The 12,377-nt window shown below is 46.5% G+C and overlaps 1 protein-coding gene and 1 long non-coding RNA gene across 3 annotated transcripts in view; one reads left to right on the top strand and one right to left on the bottom strand.

Moving 5' to 3' along the window:
- ZSWIM5 (zinc finger SWIM-type containing 5) overlaps positions 1–2,195 on the bottom strand; it is a 131,657-nt gene extending 129,462 nt beyond the window's left edge. Inside the window, exon 1 of the mRNA XM_079980258.1 lies at positions 1,413–2,195. Within this exon, the coding sequence (XP_079836384.1) occupies positions 1,413–2,133 (721 nt within the window). The 5' untranslated portion in view covers positions 2,134–2,195. The remainder of the gene's footprint in view (positions 1–1,412) is intronic.
- Positions 1,410–10,620, top strand: LOC307218334. 2 transcript variants are annotated; one of them, XR_013839911.1, is made up of 4 exons: positions 1,410–1,517; positions 5,968–6,072; positions 8,600–8,808; positions 8,991–10,620. It is a non-coding gene; the product is annotated as an uncharacterized lncRNA (long non-coding RNA). The 2 variants fall into 2 exon arrangements; XR_013839912.1 differs by having other exon boundaries at positions 8,600–10,620.
- The last annotated feature ends 1,757 nt before the right edge of the window (positions 10,621–12,377 follow it).

Below are 12,377 nucleotides of genomic sequence, written 5' to 3'. Positions count from 1 at the left end.
CAGTATGTCATATAGACAGTATGTCTATAAGAGTAAAACATTTTTTTAAAAATCTGGGGAGACCTAACAAGACGTTTATACATGGCAATGGGCATCGGCATAAAATTAATTTACATTTCAAATGTGCAAAATAAAATTATAACAGAATATCAGTTTAATGGGAACACTCATTTCATTCACCTCCACTAACAATGTGAAACAGATTATTTCTAGTGTTTCACAAAAGCAGATTTCAGGAGGGAAATAGGATGGGAGGAAAACAACCTTTGTCACTCACTTAGACTTACGAATCCCCTGACAAGGCTCGTAATAATAACCCTTGTGTTAAATGTCAATAAAGTCAAGGACTTCATTTCCATTTTCAGTTTCTAATGGAATCCACATCACGCATATACTCACACAAGAAATGGAATGCCATGATGACAAAATTCGAAACATTCAGGCACTAGCAAAAGTTATACATTAAACATTACTTTGGTTCCCCCACTGCTCCTAAAATAATCCCATTTGTTATGTTCAATGAGATTCTCAAGTATTTGCATAGAAGGCTATATATTATTTCATTTTAAAAGCAAATAAGAGTTTTCTAAAGGCAAGGAGCAATAACGCGTTGCAAGGTGTCCTAACCCAGCTTTCCCTACAGACATCATCTTCTGATGTTTGGGGGGTGGGGTTTGGTCCTTCTCTAACCCACGGGTGGGAGAGAGGGGTTTTGGAAGCAGGCAACGTTAGGGGGAGGCGTTTTGACAAAAGAGTTCGAATCCTTTCCCAAAGCAAGTTCAGGTCTCTATGATGCTGGCAGCTGCCTACGTCCTTTGGAAAACTTCCCCCCAACATCTCCTTCACAGCAACACCCCTACTTTAGGAAAAGGGAAAGAGATCAAAGCCGGCTCCTTCTCAAGCCCGCCACAAAGCAGAGCTTGCATGGGGTGTGGGGGACACCCTCTCATTCTCCCTTCCAACCTCCAACCTCCGCCCTCCGGGGTGGTGGTGGTGGTGTGGATACTGTCAAGCAGCAAACAGACCAGACAAAAGGCTGCGATTGTTGGAGGGAAATCTTCAGGGTCTTAAAGCACAGAAGCAGCAGCAGAGATAAGGGACCGAACGAGAGAATAGGGGGAAAGGCAGGTTGGGGGTGGAGAGAGGGAGAGAGGGAAGGGGATCGAGGAAAAGGATACAGTATGGGGGGGGAGGGGAAAGAGGAATGGCATTTGACAGGAGGGAGGGGAATGAAGGGGCAGCGGGGAAGGAAGCGGAGGCGAAGCCTGGGAAGGAGAGCGAGAGCAATGCGAGGCGGCCAAGGAAGAGGGGGAACCAAGGATCCTCGAGCGGAGCAGCGGCCGGACGCGCGGGCGGAGGGCAGAAGGGGCGGTCTCTCGCCGCCGCCGCCGCCGCCGAAGTGCCTCACTCACCCACTTGCAGCACGTTGTCCACGGCGCCCGTCTCCAGCAGGCGGATGCCTCTGCGGAAGGGGAGCCCCTCGGTGACGGCGGCGCTGGCCGGGACGCCCGAGGCCGGTAGGGGGGGCGCGCCGGGGGGAAGGGCTGCGCCGGTGGCGGCTGCCGGGGCCGCCGGACTGTCCTCGGCGCCGCCGCCGCCCGTCCCGTTGCCCGCGGCTCCCGTGCCGCCCGCCGACGCGCCGTTGCCGGGCCCGGCGGCGCCGCCGCCTCCTCCGGGGCGCCCGGGCTGGAAGCTGGAGTACATGCAGATCTGGCGCTCGCTGCGGGGGAAGCTCCAGTAGACGATGCGGCGCTGCACGGGCTCGGGGATGCGCTGGAAGCGGCCCTCCACTCGCTCGAAGGCCCAGCTGCCCGCCACTCGCTTGGCCGCCGCGTCCAGCAGAGACTCGGGCTGCTGGAGCGGCAGCAGCGGCCCGGCCGGCCCGCAGACAGGCCCCGGGCCCGGCCCGCCCGAGGAGGGGCAGCACCCCCGCGGCCCCGCCGCCGCAGCGTTGGCCGCGCCGCCGCCCGCCCCGGCCGCGCCGACGGGACCCCCCGGGCAGCCCCCCGCGCGGGGAGCCGCCGCCGCCACCGCCGCGCCCACCCCCCGGGAGCACAGGCGCTTGGGGCCCGGCGAGCCCGCGGCGGGCAGCGACGGCCGGAGCAGCTCCTCTCCCTCGCCTCCCTCCGCCATGGCTGCGTCCGACCCACTGAGCCCCAGCCCGTGCCTGCCTGCCTGCCTGCGAGCGCGACGGGGGGGGGCGGTGGAGGGAGGAGACTGCGGCGGAGAAGGGGGGTGACGGAGGGAGGGGGCGGACGGGGACCACGGCGTGGGCGGCCGCCCCAGAGACCGGAGAGGGGGGTAGGTGTCACGTGGCCCCTCCCTGTGGAAGGAATCTCTCATTCGGAACATTTGACACTCCCCCCTCCCCCACCACCAACAATTGCTCTTTCTCATGACTTAAACCTGCGTAGGTGAGAGATGGGGACTCCCTCTAGACATGCCCCGTACGTCTCCCCCCCTCCCCGGCCACCTTTTAATAAAAGCAAATCTCTTTAGAGTAGGAGGTTGACTTTGAGTAGCGTTCTAAGTGCTCTTTTCCTCTGGAAAGAAGCGCGGAGATACGTTTCGTGAAGGGCGAAGAATGCTTTTGTTTGCGCGCGGTGGGGGGCTTCGTCGACGGGGCTTGCCCAGTTAGCAACCTTTCGCATGGGGTCTGGGGGTGGGTGGGATTCCTTTGCGCCAAGAGGCTCAGCTTCGGAATCTGCTCTCCGTTCTCCTTCCCGAGGGGCTGAGTCCTGCTGGAAATAGAAGTGATCAGACGGAGAAGCGCCTCTCAGGACAAGCAGAAGGTCTTTATCTGGCCGCTGAGTAATAAGCAAGGCGGCTTGTCCCTCCTCGCCTACCTAGGATTAGGCAGGGCTTCAAGGGCAGATGGCAGAGGGCGGCTGCTAGGCAAGGGTCTCTCCTTTTAGAAAGGCAAACCCTCAAAAGCATTCATTGCTCCTCTTGACCTGCAGTCTGCAACCTCACCCACTGCCACTGGCATGCCTTGAGTGCCCCGTGGAATGAGCCTCGCAGCTTCTCACAAAGCCCTAGAAAAAAATATGAATGTACAGCCGAGCCAACACTTAATTCAGAAAAACCTAGAGACTGGCACCTGAGAGGGTAGAAATCTGTACTCCTCCTATCTTACAAGGCAGCAACTGGGCCATTCAGTATAAACTAATATAAAACGATCAGCTGTAACATCTGCTGTATGGTACCCCACAGACAAAACCCAGTTCCATAGATCTTCTATGATGTTACCTCTGGATCCATCAAGCTCCCATCGCAGACACCTCGCATTGCGCGAGAAAGGCCCCTGGCCCCTCTGGATTCTGTAAGAAACTAGTTGTGCCTTTGGGGAAAAACACAACAACCTTCATTTGCACAAAGATGAACACAAAGGAAAGTGCATTGTTTTTATCTTACTATATAGAACAGTGGGTAGCCATGCTATCGTCTGAGCACTATTTTGAGTATGAATGCATTAGTGCTTGCAGCTGGCTCTTATGCAGAGATAGATAAGCGTGAGACTACCACAACAAACTGGTTTAGGCATTCCTAATTCTGTTTAGAATCTGGTTGCATAGCACAATTGATCTTCCAGGCACAACATGCCTAAGTCAAAGTATCCTTCTGTAAGCAAAATAATGTGTACAAAGACATTCTAACATCCTTAGACCTATACCACTCACTCCATAGAATCCTAGGCAAGTCTTTGCATCACTCCTCCTCACTTCAAAATCTGTGTTGGGAGTGACTGGTTCAGTTAGTGGCTGAAAGGAACTCCTGCCACATGCTGTGCAATCTCAGTAGTTTTCTTTTCATCAAAGCACATACACACACATACAGATGTTATCCATAGCCTCAGACAATAAACAGGTAGGCAGAGAGACCAACATCACATGAATATAGAGAGGGAGAGAGGGAGAGTTCTACTTTGTGGAACAGGTGAAAACCTGGATTTTGTAGCTCTGTAACATGGGTGCCAATGTTTCCAAAAGTAAACGGTTATCTTCCTAATTTTGATAACTAAAATTAACCTCAGAGGGCAATATAGATTTTAAATGCTATTTACTATGACATTCAATGTGAATTCAATGGAAATATTTGAGATACAAAGAAGCCCCTGTATTCACAAATTATCAAGAGAGACACCGCATTGTATTGTAAATGTATGTGAGAGTAACTTCTATGCATCAGCAGGCAAAAAGGAGAAGCAACACTGCAGCGCTTGATACCTCACAAGTTCTAATATTGGATCAATGATGATATACATAAGAGATCATGCCACAAAGCAACGTATCATGTTTGTTGGGTTACTAGATCTGCCTTTGCTGAGGCGGCTGTGAGCACAAACATTGGCAAAAACTTTAGCAAGTCAGTGTTTCAAGTTTAGAACTGTAGGCAACTAACTTTTACTCCGAGTAGACCCATTGAAAGCATTGCCAATAATTGAAACAGGTCTACTCAAGAGTAAAACATAGTTGAATGCAACCCTTAATTTTGACTTGCAATCCTAGATCAGCTGGCCATGTTTTTATCCTCTACCACAGTAGCTGGCTTCCTGCTCCATATACAGTTTCAGCTAGACTTCTGCATATATAAAAGTTGCATTTTCCGCTTTTTGCAGATGAGCTCTTTTAAAAAGAAAGGAAGCACTGTGACCCAAGTAGCAGCTGCTGAGGAGAGGTTTAACAGCCCTAGAGCAACTGGTTTGCTTTATCCTTTATAGTTCGTTAGCGTCTCCAGTTTTTCCATGTTGGCTTCATGCATTGAGACATGGCATCAGATCAGGTTCTGTCTTTTAACTGGATCATTGGACGTGCCTTTGCAACTAGAACACGACCACTTGTGTATTGCAGGTGTTCCACTGGTGAATTTGTCACCCCAGCAGCATATAGGGAAAGTCTATAGCTCAGAAGTAAAGCATCTGTTTTGTATAGTTTCCCAGTTTCAGTACCAAACTTCTGCAGGTAGGGCTGAGAAAGTTGCTGCCACACAGTGAAGACAATACTAGGTTAGATGGCCCAATGGTATCTGACTTGGTGGAAGACAACTTCCTGTATTCCTCTGTATCTTGACTTCCGCCAGCATAATGAAGCTTCCACCAAATCCTGCACTCCTTCAGCCAGTGGACTTGCACGCTAAAACAGTCAAAAGTCAATATTAAAATTATTCTATGATTGCTCTTCCTCATTAAAACCCATAAAGAATCCTTGTCCTGCTCAGAAAGTTAACCCAATGTGTATGGAAATTTAACAAGTTCCAGGGTTTAGTTTTGTTACATCAGAGCAAGTGATATTGACCAGACCTTACAAAAGCTGTCTCACATTTGGCATGCCTTCTCAAGCTCAAGTGTTGAAAACTGAGCAGGTGAGGAAGGAGCAGGTGGGATTTTGCAAAAGGAGCGGAAACAGCTCCAACGCAAATATGGGACATCTGTCACAGTTAGGAACGCTGGTTAAATAATGAGAACTTAGCAGAAATAAAGCACTTGAGGTCCTGATACAAAATTTAGTTCCTCCTAACTGTCCTGCTTTCACAGTATTGTCTTCTCTGAGAGCCAGTTCAGTTTTTAAAAATGTGTGTGTGTGTGTGTGTGTGTGTCTGTTTTTTATGCTTTTAATTTATAAAAATAATTTTTATTAAAGATTTTCTTGGTTTACAAAAATACATGCATTGTCTCTTTTTTCAGGTTGTAAAGTCTTTTCTACAGATGTTACATTTGTTGTGAGACATTATTAAAAGCTTTTAGTTAATCAATCAATTAAACACTACCAAATGTACCTGGTTGTTCGATGTAAGATGCATAGGTGTACAAATGCAATATGTAATCTGGTTATTAGCTGACAGCAGACAAAAGAGTTCTCAGAATATATATCCCTGTTATATGCTGTTCTGATACAAGAAGTAAAGACATGAAACACATATAAAAATAAAGTGCCTGTTACAGTTCTCACCTACAATATCTTTATTTAGTGACCACTGTGGCTGCTGCCAGCCAATAACTGTGACTATCTGAATAACTGATGATGGGGGGGGCTGCCTCCAGGGTTGAACAGGACCTTGACAAAGTGCTATCTGGTGAGCTTTTTACAATGGAGGGCATCTCAGTTGGTGGTATTTCTGGAGGCAGCAGAAAGTAGCTGGGAAGCCACCATTTTGAATTTCCCACGGTGCCTTGCAGCATTCTAAGTAGCATCACTCTGTGACATTTAAAGACATTTAAAATGGTGGCTCCCCTAAATCAGTCATGTATTTGTGTGTGGCTGGTGGACGGCATTAGCTGTGGTGGGCCCTGAAAACTGCACCTAGGATGTCAGATGTTGGTGCTCGCTATAACTATGAGAATGCTTCTGTTAAGTAGTTTTTAAAATCCCATTGATATTAATGAGAAAACTTAACTCTCCCTTTCAAATCAATGGGCTTTAAAGCTGCTTACCTTTGGGTTGGATGGTGTCCCATGTTTTTACAGATCACTAAGGTGGCGCTGTGGGTTAAAGCCTCAGCGCCTAGGACTTGCCGATCGAAAGGTCGGCGGTTCGAATCCCTGCGGCGGGGTGCGCTCCCGCTGCTCGGTCCCAGCGCCTGCCAACCTAGCAGTTCGAAAGCACCTCCGGGTGCAAGTAGATAAATAGGGACCGCTTACCAGCGGGAAGGTAAACGGCGTTTCCGTGTGCGGCTCTGGCTCGCCAGAGCAGCGATGTCACGCTGGCCACGTGACCCGGAAGTGTCTCCGGACAGCGCTGGCCCCTGGCCTCTTAAGTGAGATGGGCGCACAACCCCAGAGTCTGTCAAGACTGGCCCGTACGGGCAGGGGTACCTTTACCTTTACCTTAAATGCTTAATGATTGTGAGCCATAAAGCTAACGACCAAGTAACAGTGCTTACAGAATTCTTACGCAGTACCACAGTGTAGCAACACCCAGAACCAAACAGTGCAATCCTATGCATGTTTCTTCAGAAACTAGTCACATTTAATTCAATGGGGCTTACTCCCAAGTGTGAACATGGGAGCTTACTAAGACAGCTAGGGCAAATAATTGAGTGTAGATTTGGGTTTAGGAAAAAGAGGAAGCTGACATAAGATCACTGAATAGAATATGAAGTAAGGCAGACCCTTAGGCAAACAAGCACTTTCTCCATATGGATAATGTGGCTGCTACATTTTATATTAATAGTTTAATTAGTATTACAATTATTTATGCCCTCATTGTACATGAACAATTTTACAAAGGGATAAGCAGTCATGCTAGTGGTGCCATTTTGGCACAAATACTTCACATTCTTTAATTTGGGTTACTGAAATAAATTATGAAAATTAGGAATATTTACAGATACTGATTTAATTTCACACTTATGAATTGAACAGAGCAAATCCTGTGCCTTTCGTAGACTCTACCCCTCACATTTGTAGGCATTTCCCTCATGACCATAGAAATCTACGTTCACACTCTGAAAAGTTAACTTCTCTGGTCCACCTGCACAAAACATTTAATGAGAGTTTGCTAATTGCAACCATCCAAACATCTAAAGTCCTGGTTAGCCTCTGGTTATAAAGGTCAAACTTGAAAAGATGCGTGAAATCCATGATTTGATCTCATCAGGGCTGTGGCATAGCGAGGATTCAGCCCTATTCTACCTGGCTAGTTTCCTGGTCTGAAGTCTCTCTCACACACACATTCCACCTCCCCCCTTGCTCATTGCATCACTGAAGGAAACATGCAAGTGCTAAATTATGAGGTTTGAGAACAGAGCGCCCAAAATTACTTTATTCAGGTCACTCTTTCTATCCAAGAAACATCTATTATTGTCTGTTAGTTTGAATCAGGTATCATACGTATTTCGATCAAGGTTAAAAGCACCAAGTTACTGCATTCTTTTAGACATTCTTCCTGCCACATGGAAATTGTTTATCCACAACATGCAGCTGGGAGAACATTTAAATTATCCAACCTCCCAGTTGTTGGTTATTTCCAATCTTTCGCTCTTGTGATTGCACTATTTAAATGTTTTCCCAGCTGTACGGAGCTGCTCATAAACAGGTCCCATGTGGCAGGAAAGAATAAAGGGCACTTACTGCCTCTGTAGATGTTGACCTAACAAGTCTCTTTATATCTGGGCATCTAGAATGTCTAGAATCTTGCCCAAAAGTTTACATAAGGAATTAAATAAACTTAAGCTCCTAGTTCCATGTAATAAAAGAGAAAGAGGATGCTTCCCATGTTGGAAACATGGAAAACATTCACAGGTGACACCCTGGTTCATATCCTTTTTTAAATGAATATTTTGTTCATTTGGTAGTAAAATAATAGCAATGAATTCCAAACTTGGTTCACAACTATGCCAATTTTACAAATCAATCCTTTTAAGAGTGGCCAAGTGCCCAAGTGAACTCTTTTGCCTTGAATTTAATACCCCCCCCCACCCTCTGATCCACTCTGAACACTTCCGCATTTTCTGTTCTCCATGACTGGCTGATGTCAAGTTGGAAAGGACAAAAGGCTAACCAACCCACGGCCTCTCGGGTCTTCCAGGTGGAGGCTTTGTTTTCTTTCCTGCAGTGAAATGAAATAGGCTTGATTTTAATTAATGCTGTTTTATATTCCAGGTCCCTCTTGTGGTAGAAACGAGGAAAGCAATGTTAAAAGTCCGTTTCAAGAGGAACGTGGAAGATACTGTACCGTACATCTCAAGCCTTTCATTCAGTTCCTGAAAGCTGCAGTAGCTGTGGAGATAGATGTCTATTGCAAAGGATCAAACTATCTAGGCTAGTAGATTTTTCAGCCATTTGATGCTGAACACTATGAGATGCTGCAGGTAAAAACTGAATTAGGTTCTGTCCCCCCACCCTGATTCTCTGCTCCTTTTTGCACATGTTATATTCAGTATTTAATTATTATTTTAAAAGAGACAAGACTTTCTTTTTGTTCAGAAGCAGGCAGTTTAAGCAAGGATTGTAAAGTGTAATGAACATTCTCAGCTTTTCTCCTTCCCTGTAGGGAACAGGAGCTTCAGTATATATATGCATAGTGTCCTCGACTGAAGAGAAAGGCTAACTGACAAGGAGCTACCCAAGTATACAGAGAACCTTTTCCAATTGCAAAATGTCTTATTAACCAAATCTCAGCAAGCGAGATTTGCTTGCATGGTGGAGACCAATGGCACCACACACACACCCTTCTAGGGTTTGATCTGAATCAAAATGGTGCCTGGCATCTAAATGTCAATGAAGACCGCTGTCCCCACTTCAGGAACCCTCATGCTAAGTTTGGCAGTGATATCTGGAGGCAGCCAAAACTATGCCAAAAAAGTAATGCCAAAGCCACGTTTTGATTTGAATCAAGATGGCAGCTGGCATCCAAACAGTGACAAAGTCTGCCACCCTTCATGCTGAGTTTGGTGGTGATATCTTGAGAGGTAGCTGAACCTATACAAAAAAATTGGGCAAAGTCATTCCCAAGTAACATTTGGGTTCTCCACCTTGATTCAAAATGGCAACCAGAATCCAAACTCCAACAACAACTGTCCCCCTCTCCACCCACAGCTCAGGAACCCTCATGCCAAGTATGACAATGGTATCTCATGAGGCAGCTGAACCTATGAAGAACAGAGGGACAGATAGATGGACAAATCACTTTCCAAAATATATAGTAGATGTAAAGGGCTGGCAAATAGTGCTTAAGGAGAGGACATCCTTTTCTTGCAGTGAAATAAGTGGTACTCCACACTACTGAATCCGAGATGGCAAAATAACCAAGTTTATTGAACTTCCATTTAAAACCCAAAATGTAACCATGTTGTGTATAGGCAATATTTATACCTTAAACAAAATTCAAAAGGTTTGTACATAATAATCGCCTCCCGTATATTATCTAACCTGATGGGTAGATAGATATAAAGCTCCTAACTTTGTACAGTTTGACAGCAGCACATAACTGGACAGGCAGGTCTTTGTGTGAGAAGCCAGGGTCACATTGTGAAGAGGCTGTGAGGTCCACATTTTGGATTCAGATCTAATGGGAAACCATGGTTTACAGTGTAAGCTTTACACCAGCTATAGTTTGCTGAGACTTCTCTATATTTGTATTAACTGAAAAGCTGGCAAATTATGCACAAACGCGCTGTCACTTGCCCCCCAGGTTTCTGCTTTCTTTTTAGTTTTCAATCTTCCATGAAGGTGTCTTTTCCCTGCCACATCGTGGCACAACTTCTTCAGCCTACAAAGAACTATAATTGTTCTGTCTTTGAATCTTCAGCCAGAACAGCTTCAGTCCGAACTGTAAAAGACTAGACTTCCTTTCAAACCTGGTACCCACATGGAAAGCAAAGGACCAACACAGAAGGAGGCTCATCCAACACATTACTTCATATTTCTGTTACAAATACATTTGCTCTGAATGCCAACAATTTTATGTCCTGACAAATATCAAGATACTGGCATGTGAAGCCTGGGTTACTGCAGAAAGAATTACTGCCTTTTCCTCTCCTCCGGAGGAAATGCTAATAAGGGGGTTGAGATCCAAAATGTTACTCATTGACCCAAGAGAGCAGGCTTCTGGCCCAGTTGGCCTTGGCTGAAAGCAATGCTGAGTTCAGCAAAAAGAAGCCCCAACCACACATCCCCTAATCATTCATAACATGGGAAACATTTTTGCCAGACTGAAAGAGCATGAATAAATCAAGCAAAAACTATGAGTAAACAGGACACTTCAAATTAGCTTTCCAGAATAGTTCCTTCATCAATTCAAGCTAGTTTCAGTGTACAGCATGGTGGTAAATGATCAACATGGTCTTTCCCCTAGGCCCCCCAAGGGCTCTTTACCTTGAAACCCCAAATTTTGCACTAAAGAAGAGAAAACTCTTTAAGAGCAGAAGCATCCAGGTGAGCAGGCATGACGGATTCGGCAATTCAGGTAAGCTGAACTACACATATTACACAACTGTAGGAACCTTGCAAGGAAAGGACAATTCACTGTATGGTGTTGTGCATGTACTAAAAGGGAGGAAAATATACATCCTTGAATTTCTCTTTAGTTCCAAACTCCCATACATTGCAGCTAAGTGTGGGGAAGCAGGGCTGGTTCAAGACATTTAGCTGTCTGAGGCGGAGCAGCAAATCGTGCTCACCAAGCTGATTGCCTCCCTGTCCCCTCCTCCACCATCCTGTGTGGCTGCTATCACTTACTGCACAATGCTTTTCTCTCAGGAATGATCCTTATTCAGGGTCCTTATTCAGAATGAGGCATTGCGGGGCAAGTGGGCCCTGGAAAGGCATACTGTAGAAATGTTGTCCGTGCTTCTGATTTGCCATCGCAAGCGCTGCTTAAAGTGTAATAGTTTCCTGCTTAAAGAGCTTTTGCCACAGCAGCAGTGACAACAGGTAGACTTGCAGATCTCATCTCTGTAGCGTTCTCAACCCACTATGCCATGCTTTGAGGAAGAAAGCTGCCTTATGTGTGGAGAGATAGAGGTGGAGCAAGGGCCCATGGCTGCTTTGCTGTGGTAGCAAAAACTGCTTAGTTTTTCCCCATAACAGTGGCAGGAACTTATGGGACTCTCCTGCTCATCAACAGCAGAGAGTATACGTAGCCATTTCTCTCAGTCTCTCTTTGGGGGGTCATAGAAGGGACCCCAAGGGTCAGCTAGTCCAACCTCCTGCAACGCAGGAATCTCAACCTTATCATCCATGACAGATGGCCATCCTGCCTCTGCTTAAGCAAAGGAGAGTCCACCACCTTCCAAGGGAGTCCATTCCACTGCTGAACAGTTCTTACTGTCAAAAAGTTCATCCTGATGTTCAGTTGACATCTCCTTTCTCGGGACTGGCCTATGGTTGCAGGGGGACAACAGCAGCAGGATGGGTGCTGGGAGTGGCATGGATAGTAGGCACCAATGGTACTGGCACCAATGGTGGCCACCCAGCAGTAGTGGCCACAGTGGTGGGCTGGATGGTGGGGGCATGTGCTCATTCTGCTGCCCTCCCTTCTGGGTTCACCACCAGAGTTTTGAGGCTCATCTTGCCTCACACAGAGGCCAACCCTGAGGGTAGGGGAAAGCATTTAATATGGGGGAATTCAGTTTTTACTGCAGTTTTTACTGGTTTTACTGCTCTGTTCATTTCCACTTGCCCATTTTCTTGAGCTCAGCTGCTGCCACTAGGGAGATATTTCCAAAGCAATCTGACTTGGCAATTCTCCAGCTTAATGCTGGGTACCCCACAGCTGTTGTGGGATGGGGGAAGGGAAAAAGAAAGAAGGGGACATAATTTATGTTATCCATTCTTGGAACAGGACATTTAATACTACTCAGCTGATTATTATTGTCTCCATAATGGCATTTTTGTGTTTTTTAAATACTGCGGTTTTCCAATTACATTTTATTCTTCT

The sequence above is a fragment of the Podarcis cretensis genome (genome assembly GCF_951804945.1).
Source record: "Podarcis cretensis genome assembly, chromosome: 6".
Taxonomy (NCBI): Eukaryota; Metazoa; Chordata; class Lepidosauria; order Squamata; family Lacertidae; genus Podarcis; species Podarcis cretensis.
The sequence above is the reverse complement of the archived record's forward strand: the minus strand, read 5'-3'. Positions and strand labels throughout refer to the sequence as shown.